This window comes from Protopterus annectens, chromosome 10.part0 (genome assembly GCF_019279795.1).
Source record: "Protopterus annectens isolate FY-2018-M chromosome 10.part0, PAN1.0, whole genome shotgun sequence".
NCBI classification, from domain to species: Eukaryota; Metazoa; Chordata; order Ceratodontiformes; family Protopteridae; genus Protopterus; species Protopterus annectens.
This window is the reverse complement of record NC_056744.1, coordinates 1108452856-1108479972: the sequence shown is the minus strand read 5'-3', so window position 1 is coordinate 1108479972 and position 27117 is coordinate 1108452856. Positions and strand designations below refer to the sequence as shown.

The following is a 27117-nucleotide window of genomic DNA, read 5'->3' as shown; positions in this document are numbered from 1 at the left end:
CCTAAAGGTGATATGCTGCAATGAAATGTTATATGCTTGCCTGTATGAAATGCTCTACTCCCACTTACATTGGTATATATATATATATATATATATATATATATATATGTATATATATATATATATATATATATATATATATAGATAGATAGATAGATATGGGCTCCATTCATTTGTTCGAACTTTCAAAAGTTTGAAATTCATATGGCCACCATATTATCGAACGTTTGAAAGGCCGTCAATGAATAGCGGAGATCCTGATACAGAGCAGAACTGGGAGATCCCCCTTTCCTGCATTGTAGTGCAATCTCAGAGTGAGAATATTTAAGTAACAGGGGGTTGGGGATTGCAGGGGGGCTTGCTCAACACAGTTTTCAACAGTTAACACTTCTACTACAGATTTTCGGCCTTTCAAACTGTTGATCATATGGTGTCGGCCATATGAAAGTCGGCATTTTGAAAGTTCAATAATCTGAAGTACATCTATATATATATATATATATATATATATATATATATATATATATATATATATATATATATATGTACACACATATGATGTAACATGATGATTAATGTCTCCTAGAATACACCTATTATTGTGCAATGTTCTGTCATGTTCCTTACCTGATCTTCTGAACAAGAATTCCATAATATTCTATTTTCTCTAGGTATCATATCTGCTTAAGCGTTCAACTGTGCTGTACTGTATATTTATACATATATTTGTTGCAATGTGTACTGTATACTGATTGTTACTTTTTGAAGCATTTCTCCCTGGGTCAGTCATTCAGACATTGAATAACTTCTATTCAGTATGTTAATCAATTATTGATAAGATCCACTACACACAGCATCATGATGCCCAGATGAGTTTCAAGAGTAGAACAAAAGTTAAGCAAGGATGGTCACAATTCAGTGAAAATGCAGGTTGAGGTTATTAAAGAATACTGTGCTGAATGTGTCTAGCTTTTTCTTGGATTATAAGTCTGATAAGAGTGCTGATATTTTAACACATTTTACTAAAACTTGATCTACCATTCTGAGCAAGTCTTAAGGTTAATGAGCCTTGCATTTAGCATACTTAATTGATCTCATTCTCAGGGTAGGAAATGTCTTTGGCAATCTGCCCCATCATTTAAGTATCTTAGCAGCACATCTACTTAACATTAAAGTAACTTCATTCAGGAATTAGGATAAACTACAATGTTAGAGCACAAGATGTCTTCTGTAATTTCCCAGTAAGGCTAATAATTTTCAAAGTTTTGGCAGCTGTAGGTGTTTGAAATGTTAACAGTCAAAGATAAAAACAAATGCTCTGTTTCTGCATCTCAGAGCATTTATTTGCCAGTTAATATTCATCAGAGTTGAATAGAGAGATTTTGTCAACCACATTTGGTAGTGTTTTATTTATTTTAAGATACAGAAATGGTTAATTATGTTCTGCACCACTGCATTCTATAAAAAACAGGCAGTACCCCACAAATATCATTTAACACCAAAACACATGCTAATCCTATGTTTGATTTAATGTACTTATACTTATTAAGAACCATATTTTTGTGCCTCTGATTATTGTTGTGGATTCAGAAAATGAGATGTTATTTATGGCAGATCTGGTGATGGAGTGAGAGCAACTCAGTTTGTTATAACTTCCTATATAATATCAAAATATCCTAACTTTACTAGTAGACTGCTCAGCCTGTATCATGTACTAATATTTAGAACAGAAATAGAAATCTGTTCCAAAGTCCATCCTAAGAACCCCTCAGCTATGTTCATTACCAATGCATCACTGTTGCACCAGAGAACACTCCTGTCCTCCTCCACCCATAACTAATTAAATCTCTTCCTCCTGAAATAAAAAAGGGGTAAAACGTAAAACTCTTGAACAAACCTAAATGTAAATGTGGAAATCATATTATGTAGATGAGCAAGGCTCCCTGTATCCTACTTGTGAGGAGTACTTTTTCTGCCATCTTATTCTAGCTCTGAGGTCACACTCTGCTGTAGAAATGACGTACTTGTCATTAACCAAGTACTCCTGTAACTGCAACAATTAGCATTCATTATAAAAGGATAGCCGTCTATCTTTGTGATAGGAACATATGTTTTGTATAGAGCTATTGTCTTTCTTTCCTACTGTCTTATTCAACTGTAGTTTTCTCCCATATCCCAAAGGTATTCTGTAGGATGGGGCAAAGGGAGCAGCCACTCCAGGCACAAGGTGTTAGAGGACATGATCAGCGACTGCAAATCTCGGCAGTCCAGTAGGGGCATTTTTGCTGGTACAGAAATGAAATAGCTGCTTTTGCTGTGAGTACTGAAGCACTTGCTTCACATGTGTGACTTGCTACAGTTTTTTAAAAGTAGAAGACTTTTTTTTTTTTTTTTTGCTTGTTAAGTTAGAGTTGAGGGCACCAGATTATGGACTGGCAGTGGGTGCAAGATGAAACAGATACACCTCTGCCCAAATTGTAATTAGTGTGTATGAAGGTGTGAATGACTCTGTGTAGATGTCTGCATGATGTCTGTAAGATGGATTATCACCCTGTCTTACTCCCACTGATGAACAGAAAAAGCTCCTGCACTGCCATGAATCTGAAAATGTTAAAGTAGCTACCAGAAAATGAATGACTAAACACTAAGAAAATTAGTATGATTATATGCATGAATCCATATCTTTTAGTGGCACAGTCACTGTTACTTAGCTTTCTGCTGCTCCAGACTTACTTCAAATAGGTTAACAGGAGGGGAGTCCAACAGTCTGACTGCTGCCACTGGTGGGAGTTCTGACAGGAAGGGAGCCCAGTATCCCAACTGTTCCTACTGGTGGGAGTTCTGCTGCATCACAGAGTAATGAGCAAGCCAAGTATGTCTGAGAGAGTGTGCTAATGTGCACAGTACTGCCTACCGGAAGATGGTCTTACATCTCCTTGGGAAATAAATATTTGTGCGTGCGCTTCTTGAACCAGTAATGGTGACCTAGCAGCACAGCTATGTTATTCTAAGCAATACATCAAATTACCTACGCATTCTGTGTGGTCCCACAAGCTTTGTCCTTAATACAGCGTAGTCCATTATTCACATGTTTGTGAAAGCAGGTACTACTGCAGAACCCTTTTATACATACCCACTGTATAGGTGAACTGTTAGGGTATTAAGTAGGCTGTGGCCTTATTGTAGTGTGCCCCGGCCAGTTTGTGGATGGGACATGGATGCACTGTGAATGCCCATATCATTCACCAGCCCTGCACAGTGGGGCAAAGTGTTTATGAATAGGGCCCAAAATCATTTTAAAGAGTTATATGGAATCTCTTACCCCCTTGTCTGGAAACTGTGATGCCTCTGTCCTCCAAAGTTATATAACAAACTACAAGAGTTCTTCTGCTTGTAAAGAAGTTTAATTTCACTGTTGTAATAGTCTAGACTAGAAATCGATATGGTATTTTGTAAGCACAACTCTTTATTATTTAAATCCATGTTGGGAAAGTGGTCTTGCTTTGACTAAGTTTCTTCTAACAGCAGTGTGTTTGAAGTAGATTCAGCCAACTATATTAAGAAAAAAGCAAGTGAACAGTCTGTAAGTCCCATAGTATGCAGGCATGCCTGTTATGTCTGAAGGAAATGTTTTCATTTTTGAATTTAACTTTAGTGTTTCAGTCACACTTAGCACTAACTTCCCTATTGAACATTTTGGTAACCTTCATGTAACATTTTATTAAAACAGCATTTCTGTTATTTATGTCATCAAAACAAAAAAAGTCATACTAAATCAAAATGAACATAGTTCTTCTGCAATAAAAGACACCTGGTTTAGGCAACAAGCACTATAACCAAACCGGAACATTTGCACAAAAATTTTTAGGTTAGGGCTACTGGATGGCACAGAGGCAGAGCATCTGTCTACACATCCAGCAAACTTAGTTTGGGATCAGGCTCAAGCCACTGGTATTGTTGACAGGGGGATATGATAAAGTGTTTACTGGGCAGCTCTCATATGTAGGGGAGGACTTAGTAAGGCTTAGGAAAACCCAATACCTGGGAGACCCCTGGAAAAGAATAGGAGTCTCACAAGATATCCTAGTTTAACATGGGGGCAGCGATGATGTCCTGACATCATTGATATAGCCCCCCTCCCATTACAGACTTTAACTAACTGGAATGCGTATAATGGTTCCCAGTCCCACACTCATAACTTGATTTAAGATCCATTGCTCCCTTATCCAAATCTCACATCGCAAACAGGTTGTCTTCCAGTGTTGTCAGCAGGTCCTCCCAGTAATGGTTCATGTCCTGGATAATTGGCAAAAAGCAGTGAGAAGATCCTGATCTAGCCAAGTATGAAGACCAAGGATACAGCTAGAAGCTGAGCAGAGTGATGAGGGAGAAAGGTGCAAATTCATCCATCCATCCATCTTCAACTCCTTTTTCCCATTTTGCACATGGAGTTAGGGTGTGACGTCAACAGTGACAATCATCTCAAGCCAAGGTTTACACCACCAGGTGGCTAGCCCTGCTGCAGTAGTTCATCAATACCACTTGCACACACACTCACACACACACACACACACACACACACACACACACACACACACACACACACACACACACACACACACACACACACACACACAACTACAGCCAATTTAGAATGTCTAGTCGATCTACTGCATCTTTTTGGAATGTGGGAGGAAACTACAGCACCCAGAGGAAACCCACGCGACCACAGGGAGGACATACAGACTTTGCACAGAAGGCACCCCAGCCAAGAATCAAACCAGAGAACTTCTTGCTATAAGGTGCCAATGCTAACCACTGCACCACTTAAAGGTACAAATGTACAAGTACAAATAAATTTAGAGAGCCAGCTGCTCGTGTTACGTAATCTGCACACTGGCTAAATGCTTTTCCCTTAGAACGAAATCCTATGTCATGGAAGAGATCACTTTTGCAAGTTATTTTGTTTTCTAGCATCTGACTGGGCAGCATTAAAACATGCACATGTAAGTGTAACAGAAAATGGAAAGAATATATGTAATTAGCATGTTTTGTTATATTTCACGTCAACGGTAGTCAAGCATTAATGATAAACACAAGGGAATGTACTTTTCCTTCTTTTATTTCATCTAGGCACTTTAAAATTAATTCAGCTTTCTTGCAGAATATTAATGTTGCATAATGGATATTCCACTGTCAAAGATTAGTATTTCCATCGCATTTTACCTCTATGTCACACAGACGGTGTGCAGAATAACCCTAAAATGACATGTGATGAAAAGCCCTTTGAAGTGTGACTTTTGAGTCTTTTGGAATTTGTAGTTCCCAGAAAATCAATTGTACATTGTGTGCATCATTTTAGCCCACATTTCTACATTTACAGTAACAAAATGACAAGAGTGATGAATCATGCAGCTAAAAAAGCAATTATCTGAATGTCAGTAGACAAACTGCTTATGCACAATGCCTTGCTTACTGTCCAGATGAGTTAGTCACTTTCTTACATATGAAGGAGGTAAAATTACAATACATGAAACAGACATATAAAGTACAAAAGTGGACTAAATTCATGTTTCTAATATAAAAGTGATGCGGACAGAAAACAAATCCTGTTTTTTTTTCCTTTGGTGAGAGAATGTAGGCTTTATTACCAAAGCTGATGTAAAAATCGGCAGCAATTATTATGTTCAGGTAATAGATAGGTTACTTGAAAGGAAAAAGGAGATCATTTCTGAAATGGCCATATAGATTATGTGACAGCCAAGAGAAAATGAAATGTATTCAGCACATCAGCAACTTTTTTACACTTCAGCTTCTGACAGGGATGGATTTGTGACACCATTAAGTGGGAAGTATAAAAGCTAAGGAAAATGTGCTGAAAGTAGGCCGTTGAAATATTGGGTGATAAACTTGATGTGAATGTAGCTCAGTCACAAGAAAGATAAAAAAATCAATCTTTCTATATCTACAGTATATATCCATATGTAGGCAAGTATGTATGTCTGTACGTGCAAAAAAAATATATATATATATATATTTGTTTACTATCATATTTTCAAAACTGCATCGGTCGACTGATCACAATGTCTATCTGAAATGCTGAATAAGAATCATCAATATGGTAGCCAAGTCAAAACTGAATACATCGACACCCATAGTTCGATGTATTTGACATAGCAGGAGGTGACATCAGTCACCCTTGTTATGCAACCTTGCGTACCGTTACACCATACAGTGAACAGTACATTTACTTCACTATTTTGCAGGGGGAAAGCCCTCATGCACCACCCATGTGGGGGGGCTGTGCCACCCACACCCACTGCAATTTATATATACCAACTCCAAGATCGCACTACATTGAGGAAATGGGGTAATTCCCTGTTCATCACTGTACAGCAATCTCTACTCAGAATGACGAAATCAGATAACCAAAGTACACTACACATTCACTGTAGTGTATTCGATGTTACCAGGTTCGGCATTCTGCTTCCAGGAAAACTGCATTTTGACTAAACCCATGCTCGATCACCTGTAGTTCAAAAACACAATAGTAAACCATATATATATATATATATCTATATCTATATATATATATATATATATATATATATATATATATATATATATATATATAGTCACACAGACACACACAGACATATGTATATGTATTTTACAACATTTCGTATCAAATACAGGCAAAAATATTTTTTGTAATGATTGACTAAAACAAGATAAGTGTTTTCTAATGGTTCTTTAAAAGTTGGAGAACTACTTTTTAACTTTATTATTATCAGAAACGTGTTATATATTTATTACAATATGAGATTTGAGGAATGTGAGAGTGCCCAGCTTGGGCTTTTCTTTTAGTTCTACATTATTTTAGTTTTTCCCATGATGTATAACTATCAGCAACACAAACGTTCTAATACTTTGCTGGTTAAATATCATGTACTGTCACTGATACCACAGTAGTTATTGCTGGTTCATCTAGTGCACTGTTCCAGTGCTAGGAACTTGCACAGTACTCCCTCAGCTCTTCAAGTGAAGCTTACTGAGCAAAGGCAATTTGCTTCTTATAGTACCACAACCACTCATGGCCCCCCCAGCTCTCTAAAGAAAAAACATCTTCTGTTTATGGTGTGATTGGCTACCTACAGCACAGCAGCCAGTCCACACTCCACAGCTTTTCAAGTGAAGAAGAGAAAAAAAACAATTGAACTCAAGTGCCTTTCTGTACCAACATTTTGGTACAGAAAAAAAAAAATGAGGACCTCCTAACACTTTGCACCCAGAGCACTTGCCCCCTTCACCCCAACCTTGCTATGCTACTGGTTATAACTGCTGTGTTCACATAATCTTTTCTGTAGTGCATGCAGTGTGGTACATTGGTAAGCATTGACACCTGACAGTGCTTTGGTCTCAAGTTTGATTTTTCACCTCAGGTCTGTTTTGTGTAGCAGTTTCATGTCCATCCTGTGTTCACATAGGTTTCTGCTAGGTGCTTTGATTCCTCCCACATCTCAAAGATATGCCCCAGGTAAATTACAATCGATTCATAATTGCTTGAGTGTGTGTATTGTGTGACGAGTTGTACTTCATTCAGTATTAACTTCAACGGTTTGTAAATTAGTAAGTACAGGGATTGGCTTCAGCCTGAGCAGCCAAGTGCTTCGGATTGTGCAGAACACTCCACATTTAACATTACCTTAGCCCACTGTTATGCTGTTCTGAATTGAACACCGCTGGCTCCACTTTGTGATTTTTGATTGGCTGTTTTTTTTTTTCTTTTTTTACAGCCAGTCCACATTGTGGTATACAAGCTAATCAAGTCATTGCTCCTAAGGTAAAGGGAGCTACTGAGAATGCAGAGAATTCAGCCATCACACTCCGCTACTAGTTTCAGCACCACTGCAATACCTTCAATAAAGGTATCGTAGGACACAGGAAGTGAGAGCAATCATCATTGTGAGGGTGTAACATTGCAGGATGCATTCTATATTTTTACAAGATAATGTTTCTTGTAACAGTACAGTTAATACAAAATCATGTTAAATTAGCTATATACAGTAGTCTATATCTGTATGCCTAGCTGCATACATTTTGTCAGTGTTTTCATGGACTGATTTGTGCAACAGTGTTAGAAGGACAGGAAAAACTTTTTTGGGGGAAAAAAACTTGGAGGGTGTTAAATGATATAGTTTACCTCTTTGGATTAAACAACGGTCTCTGTGGAAGACTGTATGCGTCTGCTGTAGCATAATGTTAGTTAATAGTGGAGGGGCACTGTCACGGATTGCATACATGACAGGACACGTGTTCATTGCTCTGACTTCACACTAGCGTCATCTAGTTATAAAGGCAGATTTACCAACAGAGTCTGCACTGCTTGTGTTTTCTGAACTGTTTGCAATAGTGTTTTCAAACATACAGTACTTTTTGTGCTGAGCTGAGAAACATTTTCCTATTTCCCAAAAGCATTATATTAGCTAAAACTAACATAAGTCTGCAACTGTCAAAGCTAGTATCTGCAAATTAGATTTTACATGGCTTGCTGAAGGATAGGACTTTAATTTCAAAACAATGTTTTTTATAGTTTTAGGGACCAACAGCTGAAAATAGATGTATGCATTTTATTAATGTGCAGAGGGAAACATTTGGGAGAGGTGTATATATAATTTTTATTTTGTAGGGGGAAATGATAAGGACAATATGGAATGTTTCTGGCTATACTCATGGCTGCTTGCATGGCTGTTGCCAGGCATGCAGCATGTAAGCCATGGAATCCAAACTGATTTTAATGGTGCAATATTATCCCTGAAAAATGCCACACAGTATAACATGTATTAATTGCACAAGTAAGCAAAGAAGCTTAACTTAAGAGTGATGTAACGTTATTATACTCTTGGCTATCCAAGTAAGTCTTCTAGTGCAATAATTTTAGCACTTATTCTTCATCATTAATCCCTATTTAGGAAATAAACCATATAAAAAGGGGGAGTATATTGGGTGGGACTTTAATAAAAATACATGCTGCAACCAATTCACTTAACTTTTGTTAGCAGTATTTAATTTAAAAGGAAATATAAGCAACTAGTACTTAAAAAATTGCCACCAACATAAAACAACTTCTTAACTAGGAAAAAAGGAGTCTGACTTGCAGTTTCTGGCAACTCCAACCAACAATGAGGTTAAAATTGTCCCTAAAAATAAAAAATATTTACCCTCCTGCCCAACCCAGTTAAATAAGGAAAAGGCAACCAATAAACATATAATTAAATACCAAATGATTAAATAAAACAGCATAAGTATTTCCACTCATAATATGACATATGACAAATTAAACCCAAATCCCTACAATAAAGCTTATTCACAGCACTTACTTGATGCTGCAATTAGTACTACTACAGAAATGGAGTAGTCAAAAACTGCATCCTAATGAAATCAGGCAGCAAACCTAAACCTGAAACATGTCTGCTAATAGATAAATGTGTCTTGTATTGTAAGGATAGAGATTTCCCCAATTTCCATAAGCATAGGCAATTCCAATAGAAAACCTCTGCAATTCCACAAAGAGAGTAGGCTAATGAGGAGTTGAAGTGGTCTACACCCATGTCCCAAAGGAAGTTTTCCCATGCTAATCTAAATTTAAGGTAAGTATATGTAGTATAGCATGCCACTGTAAACTTGGAATGCAATGGCATTGATCATGTCCACCCTGTATATTGGCTATATAACTGTAAGTATTACATGTGGAGTTACCTCCACTGGCATAGCGGAATAAAACCCTAATTACAACCAGTTAACCCCAGTCAGGTGCCTGTTAAAGTTGGCACAGGGAAGAGAGGAATTATAATGCTTACGCCTGCTTGCATCTATACTGGGCAAGGGATGGGGGAGGGTGTGTGCTCATGGGCACACTCTCCATGGTAGCATCCTTTGTGCAGACTGGGGAACATCTGGAGGTACTTGTCTGCAAGGAGAGGAGCATGCTCAACTGATTACATCACACAGAAGTGTGGCATGCATCACAAAGGTCTGTCGGACATGAAAAAGCAGGTGCTAGACAGCCACAAGGGATGGTTCTGGTTAGCCCTGACTGACTGCATTCCTTGGATAGCACTACCCCAGTGGTGGGCAACAAGTGGGCCAGATGGCCAACAGAGTGTTTGATACCCAATAGGCAGTAGGGGCAACAAAGAAAAAAAGTATTACTTTGGGAGTTTAAATTTGCCTGCAGTACATGTGGAGGGAACATTCCGTACTGATGGTGCTGTTGCTGGGCTGCTGACTGCTGCTGGGAACTATAACTTTGGATTTTTTGTCCTGCAGGATTGTTAGTTCAGAAAATGTGTATTAATTCAAATTCTCTTATTCTGTCAATGACTTGAAGTAACAGTAGAAATATTTTAAGTAATTAATTCTGTATCTATCCATGATTCTGCTCAGATTTGCCAAGGCTTCATGGAAATAGTGCATTTTTGCACAGTGCAAAAATAGGGTACTTCACATTATGATTGTTTGTCACACATTGGTAGGGTCTGTGTTCCACATTGCCCTCTTAAGAGGTTGAAACATATGGCTCCAGCTTCCCTGCAATCCTAGAATGGATTAAGCGAGTAATGGAAAAGTGAGTGAATGAATAAATAAATGAATTTGTGAAGGAGGGAACAAATCAGTTTTATGTACATCAGAAGCATAACATTGCAGCTGATCAATATTTGAAGCTGTTCCCAAATATTACGCTCATATACACCTTCAAACGGCAGTCACAGAGCTGTAGCGACTGAGTGATAAAACTACTTCCTCGACAGGCAATGATAACAGGTAATGCATATGTGTGTGTGTGTGTGTGTGTGTGTGTGTGTGTGTGTGTGTGTGTGTGTGTGTGTGTGTGTGTGTGTGTGTATGTGTGTGTGTGTGTGTCTGTGTGTGTGTTTATGTATTTATTTATTATTTTTATTTTTATTTTACATTTGTTGACCAGGCTAGTCTAACTGGATACATGTCCATTTTCAGTAGAGGTCTGGGGAGATAAGCTCCAACACACACAATTACAAAAAATGTTGCTACAGTACAAGAATATAACAGATGATGTTAGCAAAATACCATCCTTTTAACAATCTTAAACACAAACACTAAAAAATGTCATGCATTAAAATGATGTTTCTATATACATTGACTTAAATTACAAGATCATGGTCTCTTTGGTTATTTAAGTTCTTTTTAACTACATCCTTGGTAAGTGTTGATAAGTGAGACATGACATGCTCAGCTGTTTTTTGCAACTTTACTGATATTTCTAAAAAATATGTTATAGCAGGTGTTTTTGAATTATTTAGAAGTTTGATAGCAGCAGACAACTTATTCCTATCTTTTAACAGTAATACATGTGAAGGTCATTACTGAGCAAACTGTTGTAGGCAGAGTTAATTTAAGTCAACTGCCTCATTTTGTAATATCCTTGTGGTGGAGAGTTTGATACCAGACATTACTCTTCTACCAAAAATCTTTAATGTAAAGGAAAACGCTTTTTATTTTTTTCTGTCTATTCCACTAGATCTGCATTGTGTCCTTAACCTGAGAAGGGAGCAGTTTGTTATGATGTTACCCAGATAGTAGTAATTTTCTTTCTCCTTGAAATTGCACCTAATCCTGCACTTGTCCTCCATGCAGGAAAAAACACCACACTGCTCATAGTAACTCTATGGATGTGGTCACTTTACACTTGAGTCAACAGATCTATCATACACTGAGTGCAAAACTCAGCTTTTCATTTTTATAACACAGCAGAATGCTGGAATGGCATTCAGCAAATGCTGTTTCAGTAATCTGAGTTGCAACCTTACTAATATCAGTCAGAACAGATTTTCATGAAAGTAGTCATGTTTAACTGATTTTTGTGATTATTGTGGGGGCACAAGTTCTGGTTAGGACCATGACTAATTGTATCAGGAGGTTTAGAAATGAGTGTGCAGTGAGATACTGTTCCATGTTTCAACATTATAGGAGCAGTACACCAATTTCTGGTGAGATTTGTATAGGATCACTGCTGGGGTTTTCAAACTGGTCACTCTTGGGACCTTTGATGCTTAATACTACCTTTTCCAGCTTAAAACTACATGCATTTATATGGCTGGTCAGATTTGAAGATGACATCATAGTTGACATAGTATTATGAAAAAAATGTAGAAAGTTGCTAATACTTTAGTTAACTGATGCCCTGGTAATGATGCCTCAAAAATGGTTTTTTTTTTTTTTTATTATTTTGTTTAGATCACTCAATTTTAATATGTATTTATTTATTTTTTTAATATTTATTTAATAAAAATTTATTTATTTATCAAATATATTTTATTTTATTATGGGCAGCGCAGTGGTGCAGCGGTTAACGTTGTCACCTCACAGCAAGAGGTTCTCTGGTTTGATTCTCGGCTGGGGTGCCTTCTGTATGGAATTTGCATGTTCTCCCTGCATTTGCGTGGGTTTCCTCCGGGTAGTCTGGTTTCCTCCCACATTCTAAAGACATGCGTCTGGAGCATCTCTCCCCAGGCCTCCGCTGAAAACAGGCTCTGTGGAACCTAGTCAGACTTTCCCAGTCAACAAATGTTAAATAAATAAAAATATGTATTTATTTATTTATTTACATTTGTTGACCGGGCTAGTCTAACTGGATACATGTCCATTTTCAGTAGAGGCCCAGGGAGAAAAGCTCCAAGCATAGACAGAAACTTATTATACAATATTAATATAAAAAGTAAGCTGTGATCAAATACAGATAATAACAATATTTGAATATTTGACAGAAAAAAAATATTGTGTGCAGAGTTGTGTAGTGGGGAATGAACTAAGATCAAATACAGAAAAATAAACAATACTTGAGAGGGAAAAAACACAGAGTAATAAATTAAAAAAAAAATTCTAAAAAGGTATATATATATATATATATATATATATATATATATATATATTTTTTTTTTTTTTTTTTTAGGACAGATGATGGTTTAAGGTTAGTTTAATTGTTAGTTCAGGTAGGAAACATAGTGCAGTAGAAAAGGACACAGAATGGTTTGAGCAATGTAGGGAAGTGAAGTAAAAGGGAGAGCAGGAATGGGTAAAGTGGAAAATCAGTCAGGGTTTGTGCAGGGACAAAACCAGTGAGTTTTAAGATGTTCTTTGAGATCTTTTTTTAAAAAGATGTGTGGAAGAGAGAGTAGAAAGTTCACTTGGAAGCTGGTTCCAGGATTTTCCCACTGTGTTAGTAAATAGTGAGTCTCCAGCTTTGTTGTTAGATTTAATAGTGGAAACTAGAAGCTTATTTGCTGAGCGAAGAGTTGTAAGGTTTTTGTAAGGGATAGTCAGATTAGTGAGGATTGGGGGTATTATTAGGGTGGTAAAGTATCTTTTGGGTTATAGTAAGTTGATGACAGAGTAGTTGGTGCTGCAGTTCTAACCATCCCAAATGTTTGAGATTGAGACAGTGGTGGGTTCTGAAAGGGCTGCCAGTGGCTAATCTGGCTCTGTTATTCTAGCTAGTGACAAGTTTGTTAAGGTTGTTTTTAGAAAGATTAGTATAAATGGCAGAAGCATAGAACAGGGTAGAGATCAGGTGGGTCTGGGCAATAGTGGTTCTGGCTGTTGGTGTAATGATGGGTTTGATTCTATACAGGGAACCTAGTTTTTATGGTAGTGTTGATGTGATCATCATACCCAAGGTTGTTGTCTATGGTTATGCCCAGGAGACAGGTTGTAGTATCAGTGGATATGGTGGTTCCATTGTTAGAAGTTATTGTGAAGTGAATTTGTGGTGATTTTTGAGTAGGAGCAAAGAGTAATAATTTTGTTTTTTGGGGGTTCAGGAGGAGGCAGTGTTGCATGAACCAATTTTCCACAGTATGAAATACAGTTTTGGTGAGGGTCTGGAGTGAGGTTGAGGACCTAGCTGAACAGATTAAAGTAGAATCATCAGCATATTGTATGCAGGTAGCTTGAGGAATTTTAGTACTTAGGTCATTAATAAACATTGAAAAGAGAAGAGGGCCTAGGACAGAGCCTTGAGGTACTCCAATGTTTACAGGGAGGGGAGTTGAAAGCTTATTGTCCCAAAGGACTGCTTGATGGTGGTTGTCTAAATAAGATTTAAACCAGAGTAATGCCTGTGCATCCAGTGAATGGGCTTTTAGTACCTCAATAAGCAGATTATGGTTGACCATATTGAAGGCATTTGAAAGGTCGATAAATAGTGCGGAGGAAAGAGAGTTATTGTTACGATTTTTGTTTATAGTTAGAAAAGGATAGCAGGGCAGTTGTAGTACTATGGAATGGTCTGAAGCCATGTTGGCAGTTAGCAAGTAAATTGTTGTGGAGGAGGTGGTCAAGTAGTTGTTGGTGGATACATTTTTCCATTATTTTAGCCATAGGAGAGAGTAGAGCGATTAATCTAAAGTTGGAAATATCAGTTGATGTCCCACCTTTATGTAGAGGGATGATGTGAGAGACCTTCCATATAAAAGGGATTTTACTTTCTGTAATAGTTCTATTAATAAGGATAGAAATAGGGTAGGCAATGGCTTTAGCTGCATGAGTTTTTGAAGGAGGCTACAAATGAGGGATGTAGGTACTGGTTGTATGTGAAAAGAAGGAACTGGATTTGGGAACTGGATTTGTTGTGGTATTAGGTGGGAGGGAGCTAATGGGTGATAGAGTATTAGCTAGAGTTTGTATGGCTTCTGTAAAGTAGTAGTTAAAGGAATCAGTGATTAGCTTAGGGTTATTCTGGGTGATTCCTGATGGGGTAGGAGTCTTGGAGTGCCCTGGCTGAAGTAGTTTGTTCATAGCTGACCAGAAATTTTGTGGTTTTTGTTTGTGGGTTTGTTGGAGGTGGAGGTAAAAGTTTTTTTTTGTCTAGCAGAATTTCTTTTTTTGTGGCATTTCTTAATTGTTTAAAGTAAAGGTGATCTGATGGGCTTTTAGAGGCTCTCCACTTGGCCCAGATTTTATTTCTTAGGAGGATTGTTTGCTTAGTTTGTTTTGTGAGCCATGGGGCAGTTTTGGTCTTTATTTGGGAGGAGCGATAGGGGGCATGGTAATCTAGGATTTGAAGGAATCTAGTATTAAAGTAGGTCACTGCTTCATCAAGTTGAAGATGGAGCAGTGGTGACCAGTTGCATGCCTTCAGTTCTGTTTGAAAGTTCTCAGGGTGAAAGTTTTTTTAGAAAGGGAGGTTTGAAAATAGTAGCATTGGGGCTATGAAGTTTTTGTTTAATTATATAGGTTAGAGCATGGTCACTGATGTCATCTGGAAGGGTTCCTGGTTTATAAGTAGTAGGGTGATTGTTTATGAGGATCCAGTCTAGTGTGGTTTCCTTACCACTTTGCTTGTGGGTTCTAGTAGGAGTGGTTATCATTTGTGAGAAACCATAAAGATTTATGTGGTTAATAGGATTGGGGGACCTACAAGTAGCACAGTCTACATTAAAGTCATCTAACACAATGGTTTCCTGGGGTAGGTGGGTAGATAGGCCACTAAGTATATTTTCTAGTGTACTGATATTGTTTCCAGGGGGAAGATAGGAACAGATTATATAGATGGATTTATAGTTATTGATTTGAAGTTTAGCTGAAAGGGTTTCTGCAATGGAGTTTGTGGGAAGTGGCACATTGAAGGGCGATACTTGGAGTTCTGATTTATAAAACATGGCTACCCCCCACCCTTTTTTGTAATACGGTCATTTCTCAGGATGTTATATCCGGGGGAGGGGTAATCTCATGGTCTTTGGTTGAAGGTTTAAGCCAAGTTTCAGTAATACAACGGATATCCAATTTGTGTAAATCTAGGAGCGCATGAAGATGGGATATTTTATTGCTAATGATACGGATGTTAAGGTGAGCTATCAGGAGGGAGTTAGATTAACTTCTTGGGGCAGAGGTGGTATGGGGTTTTTGGCTTAGTGGGTCACTGGGAAGTCTTGTATTGGGGCCAGGGTTTGGATGGATATCACCATCAAAAAGGGGATGTTGTTGAGGTTTTTGTATTAGTTTTATGATATTATAGTAGTTGTTAGGGGGTTTCTTGTCATAGAAGTAAATTATATGGGTAGATCTATGGTACTTTGGAAGTATATAGCTAGAAGTAGAGCTTATGTTAATGTGGTTGAGGGAATTTATATGTGGTACTGGTTGAGTTTGTTGGTAGTGGTGGTACTGTATAAGCAATGAAAAATGTTCAAAGAAGGTTAGTGTGAATGCTAGAGTTAGGGAAACTAGAATAGTAGGCAAGAGTAGGAGGTATGTGTAAATAAAGTTATGTTTAGAGGCCACTGGGTTGAATAGGAAAGGATGGCGTCTGATGAAGGAAGGTGTCTGGTATTATGTAGGACTAAAGGTGTCTAGTAACAGGTGAAAATAAAGGTGACTGAAGGAGGGAGAGAGAGTTGTAAGAGGTAGAGTGGACTGAGGAAAAAAGTTTAATATGAGTTGTTATAAGGTTACAATATGAAAGGAAGTTAAGTTTAGTTGGTAAAAACAGGAGGTTATAGTAAGGACAGGTAAGGGGGGGGTGTAAAGGTGTTAAGTAACGTTCAGGAATTATTGTTGTAGGGGGAGGGGGTGTTAAGTGGAAGTAGATTGTGATAGGTAGATGAGGGGTAGGGAGTGTGGCTATAGAAGTGTAAAGCGCTGGGGTGGGTGGGAATTGGGGGTAGGGTAGGGGAGCAGAGTGAGCCCGCAGGGCGAACAGAGCAGGTTAGAGCAGGTAGAGGAAGAGTTAGTAGAGACAATCAGAGAGTAGCAGGTTCCAGGTGCAGTGAAGGTGGTCAGAGGTAAGTAGAGTTTGATACAGCAGGTTGGAGGTAGAAAAGGATAGTGGAGTGGGAGGAAATAGAAGAGGTATAATGGAGCTAGAGGGTGTGAAGAGAAAGGGATAAGAGCAGCAGAACAATGCAGGAAGATTAGCAGCTAGGTAAGGGGAAAAATCTGAGAGAAGATCCAGAGGAAAAAAACTAGGGAAAGTGGGGGAATAGTTATAGCCTAAAGCTAGCTTTGAGCACCACCTAGTGAGCAGAGAGTAGAATACAACAAGGTAACTGTGATAAAGGTAGCAGGTAGGGGTGAAACAGATAATGGGTCCAGGGGATATGAAAATATGGCAGTAGGAACACAGATAGAGAGGAGTATGGCTGCTGGTTTCCTGACTCAGTGGTTTAAATACTATCTCTACTTGGTACAGGATAAATTACACAGAAACAGTCTACAACCTATACTAGGTAAAGTGTAAATTAAACAGATACACTTGAAGAAGTAGGACTTGGGTGTAGCATACTTTCTTAATCCATTAGAAACAGGGAAGAAAAACAAATCACTGAGGCAGAAGAAATCTTTGGTCAGGCATTGGGATGGCTGGAATTGGATGAAAGGGGTCCTTAAAGACCAGGCAGGTCCTTTAGTGCAGGATAGGAGGTACAGAGCTAGGAGGAATTAGAAAGATAAAAACATATGAGTAAGTTAAGGGTTAAGGCAACATGACTAATTAGTAGTACAGTTAAAACAATCCTGATAAGAACCAGTTCAAGCAGTAATGAACAATATATAAGGAATACTATAATGTCAGTCTACAGTTACAGCTTCCAGCTGACAACTAAGACATGCAAAAAGTAAACAGTAATCAGTAGGCACAGGGGACTGGAGACATTCCCTGAAATGTGCATTAATTAGGAGCAAGCAAGGTACTCTTAATGCCTGTTAACATATAAACGGCTGGAATTACATTCAGCAAGAAATAATATCTCTACTTGGTACAGAATAAATTACAGAGAAACAGTCTACAACCTATACTAGGTAAAGTGTAAATTAAACAGATACACTTGAAAAAGTAGGACTTGGGTGTAGCATACTTTCTAAATCCGTTAGAAACAGGGAAGAAAAACAAATCACTGGGGCAGCAGAAATGTTTGGCCAGGCGTTGGGATGGCTGGAATTGGATGAAAGGGGTCCTTAAAGACCAGGCAGGTCCTTTAGTGCAGGATAGGAGGTACAGAGCTTTACAAATAAACTTTTCAGATCCACCCCATCAGTGGTGATAATCAAAGCCCAATTAAATAACCCTAGCACAAATATCTTCCTTCACGCTACCATCTATATCTATCTCTCTATTCATCTATCTATATCTATCTATCTATCTATCAATGTATGTATATATATATATATATATATATATATACTTATACATACATGTGTATGTGTATTTAAATATATATATATATATATATATATATATATATATATATATATATATATATATATATACATAGAAAGACCAATACATATATTCATATCATATTTTTGCAGTCATTTTTTACTGAAAAATCTGTACAAAGTATTGAGCAAACAACAAACTAGTATTGTAACTATTTATAGTAAGCATATGCAGTGACTTTCTACTGCATGGAAATTTGATGCAGATCTATATAAAAACCAGGGGTACTTGCAGGTGTCCAGTCCTGAAGCATACTACACACTTCAGGCTTAGTCTGTTGAGCCACTGACATGGTTAACACAATAAATCAACAGGCTTAATTTACATGCAAAGTGATGCATATACATTTGGCTAAGAAACTAGACCCATTTGCTGTTTGGAGAAAATGTCAAGTGCCATTCTGAAAGTATGCTAAGAACTAAGCCAACTTGGTAATGGAGAAAGGAGATTGTGATGATAGGGATGACTGCATTTAGGTGTGCAGAGAGTAGCCAAGAGAGAGAGCTTGAATGTACTGGAGAAAACTGACAAAGGAACCACAAACTGGGAGCAGATAGTTACAGAAGGAAAGAGATTCGAATGGGAAGAGGCCAAGAATGCATTTGGACTGCAGGCTAGAAAATGGCTTCCTTGTCATGGATTGATAGAAGAGTATAGGCTAGCTGCTTTTTAAAAAGGGTCAATTAGTAGGGCATATAAAATATTGCATGATATCTACAGGAATCAATCAGAGGAGGTTAAAAAAGATTGAAAAAAGAGACTGGATATGCATTTCACAAAGAAACAATGGGGATACACACACACACATATATATATATATATATATATATATATATATATATATATATATATATATATATGTGGCTCCCAAATATGTAACACAGTCTAGATGATTTAGGATTTGTGCTTGGAAGTGATTGTATTGCTATTTTTATCGCCCAAGCAGACTCCAAAGAATTTTTCCTCAAGTAGATTGAAAATTTGGAAAGAAAGAGGTAACTGGGAACATATTTTTTTGGGAAGATACTGAGCTGGCAGACTTTAAAACTTCCCTGCAGCCTACTCAGTTAGAAATACTGTGAGAGCAAATTTGTGTAACTAAGGTAATATTTTTTTTGAGCTGTATTGCCTAGACATAGTAAGGCCTTGCTGAGTTTGATTTTAGTGGTACCAACCAGGCAATTTCTAGAAAATGGAAATTAAAGTCTAACCCAACCATATTAGAAGTAGTGAATATAGTAAAAGAAATAAAAGAACTGGAAGTGGGATCCTTCAAAAAGGGTAGGAGCAAATTACATAAAAAAGGGAATTGTGGAAATAATGCATGCACAATAATGTTTTGGAGGAGGAATGAGGTTTAAGGGAAGGCAGGAACTGAATGGCTATGTAATGCTCAATTCACAATGACTATATTGAAGATCGTCTATGAAGTATAATGTTAGCAACTGAAAATATGTCAATATGGTTGGTTTTCATTTATACAACTATACCTAATCCTTATAGATATTTTCAATACCTCCCTGGCTCTTGAAAGAGTGCCAACATGCTTCAAGGTAACTAATATAATCCTGCTACCCAAAAAAGCCAATCCAACTTACTTAAATGACTACAGACCGGTGACACAAACCTCAAATATCATGAAATGCTTTGAAAGGGTAGTAAAAAAAGTATCTGTCAAAAGCTCTGTCACTGACCTTCGACCCTCTACAGTTTTCCTATCTGCCACACAGATCCACTGCAGATGCCATTTCATTGGCCCTGCACCTCTCCCTCGAACATCTTGAAGAGAGGAACAACTATGTCAGGCTGTTGTTTATTGACTATAGCTCAGAATTCAACACAGTGATTCTGGCAGTAGGGGAACTGCACAGAGGAAAGACGATATTGACATAGTAAGAAAAGCATGCTGGCACAGTTGCTTATGGTTTAGAATTATTATTTTTTTTTGTTCTGGGATGAATATTCCCTGATGAGAGCTGCAGGTCTTTTAGTAGGGATACTCTTTGGCCCTCTTCAAAAGGAACCTTGATGATTGGATGGGAGATAGAAATTCACCCCGGGGATCACGTCAGTCACCCTGCTAGATGGGTCCTGGGAAGTAAATATTGTGGGAAGAAATAGCCAGGGAATTGTTTGGCTAGGCTTGTATAGGCCCTAGGGCTGAAAGCCTAGTACTAACCTATGAACCTATGGTGCAACTCAGGAAATTAATTAGCCTTGGCATCAACAAGACTACAGAAGGCATGTGCTGATAACAACACATCAGTTATCATTACACTTAACACTGGTGTGCCTCAAGGGTGTTTATTTACTCCTATACAAGTCACCATCCTTACCCACAACTGCTCTGTAAAATTTCCCAATAACCATATCATCAAATTCGCAGATGATACCACTGTAGTGGGTCTCATAAGGGATGATGATGAGAGGGAATACAGGAATGAAGTCAGCACTCTGATCAAATGATGCAAAAATAATAACTTGGATCTGAATGTCAGTATAACTAAAGAAATTATCATTGACTTCAGAAAAAGGCCAGCCATTCACTCGCCACTTGAGATCAATGGTGAGGTGGTAAAGAGAGTTCAATCTACAAAGTTCCTGGGGTACACATCTCCGAAGACCTCTCTTTGTCCAGGAACACAAGCCAGATAATTAAAAAAGGTCACCAATGCCTGCACTTCCTGAGAAGGCTCAAAAGACAAAGCTTCTTCTGAATGCTCCATCCACTTTCTGTAAAGGAGCTATTGAAAGTATTCTCACCTACATCTTTACTGTGTCGTACAGAAACAGTACTACAGCAGAGAAGAAGTTTCAAAGAGGGGTGAGGATTTCAGAGAAGATAATGGGGCACAAATCTTCCAACCATGCAATAAATTGTTACCTCAAAAAACATTGGAAAGGCATAAAAAATACTTACAGACACATCACAGCCAGCATTTGGCTTGTTTGCTAGACTTTCATCTGGCAAGAGGTACCGCAGTATCCGCTGTAGGACCTCCAGGCTCTTAAACAGCTTCTATCCAACAGTAATAAGAGTCAAAAACTCTGATGTCAACTTGGGTATCTCCTACCTCCAAACATGATCTCACTAGTAATATTTTACTGAAAGTGATGCATTATTTAATTCACTATAGTTAATATATTCTTACTGAAGTGCAATATCTTTCTCTTAAAAGTGCAATTGCAATAATTCCTCATGTGCAATATTAATAATCTGCCTTTTCTTCTCTTTTCTGTGTACAGTATTATCTGTTCATATGTTTATGATTATATGTATGGGTAGTTTTACCTGACTAGAAATAGGTTATAAGAAGTATTATTTTTTGTGTGTATTAGTCATTAGAATAGGTGTGTATATATCATGTCTTATTCTTTTTATACTTAAATCGCCTCTGTACTCTGATGATGAGCTGATAACCGAAATCTTGTTTAGGTTGCATTTGTGTTCCCTAAGTGACAATAAAGTTTTCTTTGAATCTTTGAATCTTTGAATCTTTTATAAATGTAAGATTGCCTTAGTCATAAGTGATAATTCAGTAAAGAGCAAATACATTTTCAACAAGGTTGAAATGTCATTGTAGAAATATAAATGTGCCTTTGGCACAAACATTATTATATGTAAATGGTAATGTTTTTTTCTCACTGGGAGTGACTGCTGTTAATAGTTGTATGGATACACTTTAATTCATTCTTAAAGATGCTTCTAACACACAGAATATGATAATCAAGCTGAGCTTAGCATTTCAGACAACATGTTAAATATAAAAGTGATGCAGTGGTTTAAGTACACAAGGATAGTGTCTTTATCTCTTTTTATTCCTTCCTTTGTTATAGCTCAGCCGAGATGAAACATCAAACTCTTATAGGGATCCTTCTTCATTTCATCTTTGTCCAGTTTCACACTTGCAAGGACTGAATAACAGAGGAGTGAAGTAAATCAATCAAAAACCCGCAGTGAGTAAGTACAATGTTTTACTATTCTTCTTTGTAAACTGCCATTATAATAATCAATCATTAAATTATCCCAGAGTTTTAAGTAATTCTCATTAAGCTTCTTTTTATAGTTAGATATCCCAAAGAAAACATTACTGATAACTTTAGAATGCCATTCTCATGTTAATTACTGTAGAAGTATTATTGTCTTCAGCCACCGAATGAGTTGGCACAAAATTAAGTCCTTCGTTCAACAAATCCAATTTTGCCAGAGGTAAAATAGTAAAAGAGATGTTATGTACCACAGGCCCTGTGTCTATTTTGAAACTATTGATTATAGTAGAGCATCTAGTGCAGATGCCTCTTTTAGAGTGTTTACATCGGGCTCTTCTTCTAGATGTAAAGCATTAGAAACCATCGATTATAGTAGAGCATCTAGTGTAGATGCCTCTTTTACAGTGTTTATATCGGGCCCATCTTCTAGATGTAAAGCATTAGAAAAAGAATTATTTTTCACTAGAGTCTGTAACCAGTCCCACATCTGTATCAACGGCAGAGGACGATGCACACTTGGATGCCCATTCGTATATGTACAGTTTGGATGTTAAAACATTAAAAATCAATATCCCATGTTGGGCTGCACTATTGGCAATATAGTTTTGATTGAAAATGTCCCTTTATATAGTCCAGGTTTAACACTGTTTTGGTATGTCTAGTGGAACATGTTCTAACCAAAAATGTCTTTTATTTTAATGAAGAATGCTTTTTACAATTAAAAGGCACAGGCATGGGGGCATCTTTTGTGCCTATTTATGGAGCTCTATTTATGGGATACTTAGAAGAACAGCTGATTTATGATGTTAGTCACAATATCTTTTTAGATGAAATAGATATATGGCATCATTACCTGGATGATTGTTGAATGGTGTGGAACTCTGGCACCATTTATCTGCAGGAATTTGTACAATATCTTAATGATAATAAATGGGGCTTGCAACACAATTTTAACTTAAATTTGAATCATATTTCTTTTTTGGATGTTAAGGTAGTTAAAAACTGATGGTGGTGCATTGTCTACTTCCTTGTTTCGGAAGGAATTCCTCTATAATTCTCTTTTGGATACTACTAGTTATCTACCTCACATAATTAGGAATATTCCTAAATGTCAATTTTTAATGGTTGAGAGGATTTGTTCCACTGAAGATTAACTTAATAAACATAATTTGGAAATGGTAGAAAGATTTCAGGCTAGAGGTTATAAGTTTGATGATATTCATTAGGGACAGAACCTTGCCAGATTTATAGACTGATCTGATTTATTAAAATATAATAAACAGAAGAAGCAGGATTCCTCATTGCTTATGGTTATTAATTTTGGGAGTAATTTTCCAGCTTTTTGTAATATAATTAATAAACATTAGGGGATTCTTTTATCTGACAACAAGCAGGCACAATTGTTACCCACATATTGCTCATTTTCTCATAGATTGGGACAACTACTGGTAATCATTTAAATCATTTTAAAAAAAGTTTTCCAGTCTGATTCAACTATATAATATTCTGTTGAAGGTACACAGTTGTTTGGTTGCTATCCTTGTGAATATTGTTCAGCCTGTAAGTTTGCTATGAAAACTAAGCACTTTTCATCTCTAAATATACCTCGAGTTTTTGATATTCATTGCTTGAATGCTTGTATTTTAGAATGGGTGATATATTTAGTTGAATGTAGTTGTTTTGCTTTTTATGTGGGACATACTTCTAGACAGTTTAAAACTATTATTTTGAACATTTTAATGATATCAAAAATTGTTGCACAGGTAGTACTTTGCATAAACATACTCTTAAATATCCTGCTGCTTCATGTAGATTTACTGCTATAGACCGGATATGTTATAAAGGTTTGAATAAATTGGGTTGCATTAACAAGTAAATAACAAGGAACACAGTTTGATAGTCATGTTAGGGGCTTTATTTTCTCCAGGATTAAATGAATTATTGATTTTTCCTAATTGGGGTGAGTTTATTTATTTATTTATTCAATTGTACTGTGTTCTAACTACATTTTCAATTTGGCACTGAAGCAGGCTGTTGGCTAAAACTGGTATGCCTTTACTAAATATCTCTACATGAGTTTTTAATTACTTATGTATTTTTGAATAAAGTTCATTACATTGCCAATGTGGAGTGCTGGCTGTTTTTTGTTTTTGAGATTGATTCTTTTTGGCCCTGCACTCTTGCCATACTTGCAGGAGATTCTTTGTGGTTTATGGCATCTACCATCCCCATGATCCCCTTTGTCAAAATTCATATGACAAAACTTCAGTGGTATCTCATGACTGTTTGGCTCCAGCACTGCCACCCTCTAGAGTTTCCAGTTCCGCTACTGCCCTGTCTCAATACTTAAGTTTCATTAGTATATTCGGCAGACCTCCCTCAATCCAGGCTTGCCTTTTTTTAGTCTCTTATTCCTACTCAAGAGTTTTTCATAGACTCTTTAGATCAGGTTTGGGGAGCCTCCTCCAACAGTTGGAGGATTCAGGGTCTCTGGCCCTTTCATCAGATGTCAGACCACATAAACACCAAAGAGAAGAGAGCACCCATTCTTGCTGTACAGGCCTTCCATTCTGTTTGTGGTCAGGCCTTCTAAAGGTTTTTGCAGACAATACCACAGTTATGTGGTAAATCAACAAACAAGGAGGCTATAGACTGGCTCTTCAGGCCTCTGGTCTTGTATCTGCTATAAGATGTCTCTTCAGATGATTTACATCTTCAAAGCACAACCTCATGGCAGACTCTCTGAGCAAGTCCAAGATGCAACCTCATGAATGGATGCTTTACAGGAAGGTGTTAATGGACATTGTACATTCATGGGGTGCTCCTTAAGTGAAAGTTTTTTTGCCTCCCCTTAGAACAGACAACTTCCTTGATTGTGCTCCATAACCCCACATCCTCTGACTTGGAAGGTAGATGCCATGTCATTTTCTTGGAAGGAAATGCTCCTGTATACCTATGCTCCCCCAGGTCATGCAAAAGATCATGAAGGACTCTCCCAGACTTTTGTAGTTGACTTCCATTTGGCCCATTCAGCACTGGTTTCCTCTTCTTCTTCATCTGGCCAGGGGCAGTCATCACAAGTTACCTGACCAGATGGATCTTCTCACACAAGATAAGGGGTCTCTCATTCGCCCTCACTTGTCCACACTTCAGTTAACACTCTGAGTGATAGGGTGTTGATTCCCTTTAGGCACTGCTTTTTTGAGGATGTACTTAGGGTTCTGCAAGAAGCCAGGAAACTCATTACCAGAAAATCCTATGTGGCTAAATAGAAGAGATATTCTGTTTGGTGTCTCAGGCATGACCAGGATTCCTTTTCGTAGGAGGTCCCTTTGGTCCTTTCTTATTTGTGTGAACTGGTCAATGCTAGACTAGAATATGCTTCTGTTAAAGCTCACCTGTCAGCAGTCTCTGCTTGCCTGCCCTTGAACCCTTCATTGGCTTCTTGTTATGAAGTCAAGCAATTGCTTCAAGGCATCCTTCATATCAGGCCCTGAGGAAAACTTATTTCTCCCTATTAAGACCTTAATTCTGGCCTTAGAAAACTAAATCAGGCTGCTTTTCAGCCTACTTCTTCTTCCTCCTTGCACCATTGCACCTGGAAGGCTATTTTCTTGATGGCTGTTACTTCAGTCATGAGAGATTCTGAACTTCAGGCTCTGATGGCAGGTTCTTCCTTTTTGATTTGTCATAGAAACAGGGTATTACTGCATACTAATCCTTCTTTATGCCCAAGGTGATTAATGATTGGTCCATCAGTCTATCCAGCTTCTTTCCTTTTTCCTTCTCCACAATCTCCTATTGAGAAAGTGCTTCACACCTTAGATTTACATAGACAGCTCAGATATTATTTGGATAAGACAAAGGCTATCCAAAATTTGAGCAACCTCCTATTTCTTTTAATACCTGTCTAACCAAACCATCTTCTCCTAGATTTCTAAGGCCATTTCTTTTTTCTTTTTTCCTTTTTTTTGTAGAGCTTTGAGCTTCAGTTCGAGCTCATTCTGCATGAGCAGTAGCTTTTTCTGGAGCTTTCTTCAAGGGTTAGGATACTTGATCCATTCTAGAAGCCCCTACCTGGTCCTCTGTTCACATTTACTAAACATTAAAAGTTGGATGTCACTTCCAGAGTCAGGGCAGGGTAGGCCAGGACTGTCCTTACTGGGTTTGTGGAGGGTTTCTTCTTGCCTTCTTCCTCCCATCCTTTACTGTAGCTTTGGTACTCTCCCACATGGGATGAATACTACAACAGTGATAAGGAAGGACACAGTACAGTTGTGTAAGGTGTTACCATAACAGTTGATGTCCTACTTTTCACTGTTACAGTATTCACTCCATCCCTCCTGCCCTTTTTTGTCTCCTTTCTGTTGAAAACACTCTGCTGACTGAGGAGTCTTTTTCTTTCTTGCCCTATTTTTGTCTCTGCTTTCTTCCTGGATGCACGTTTTTATTTTAACTAGGATTGCTCTAGTTCTCTTGGGGCATTTCAGTTCTGAGGACTGAATGTGTACACCACCATTGTACCCTATGCCTGCACAATAAGCATGAGTCTAATTTACAACAATGGGAGATGTAGAGGCTTTGATATGCTGGCTGGATGTTGGGTTGTCCTGGGCAGGAGATCCACATGTAATGAATACAACAGTGAAAAGTAGGACATATACTGTTATGGTAAAATCTTATGCAATTGTACTTTCCCACTCAAAAAACTTGCCAAAGGGCATGGTGAAGCCTTCACCTCCACTAAAACCTAGCTTGAAATTAATATGAAACTCATGACAAATACTACTGAATTCACAGTTAAAATGCTATTGATAGGCATGAAGATGGACAGAGCAAATAAAATGTGCCTAATGATCGTAACTATTATATATGTT

The 27117-nt window shown here is 37.7% G+C and overlaps 1 protein-coding gene across 3 annotated transcripts in view; it reads left to right on the top strand.

Annotated features, from left to right (window-relative positions):
- The window catches only part of LOC122813499 (leucine-rich repeat-containing protein 7-like), a 2638896-nt gene that overhangs the window by 1672735 nt on the left and 939044 nt on the right, over nucleotides 1-27117 (top strand). For all 3 annotated transcript variants that reach the window (XM_044085845.1, XM_044085843.1, XM_044085844.1), the window contains one exon: nucleotides 22088-22211. In XM_044085845.1, coding sequence (XP_043941780.1) covers nucleotide 22211 — 1 coding nt within the window. In that variant the 5' untranslated portion in view covers nucleotides 22088-22210. The remainder of the gene's footprint in view (nucleotides 1-22087; nucleotides 22212-27117) is intronic.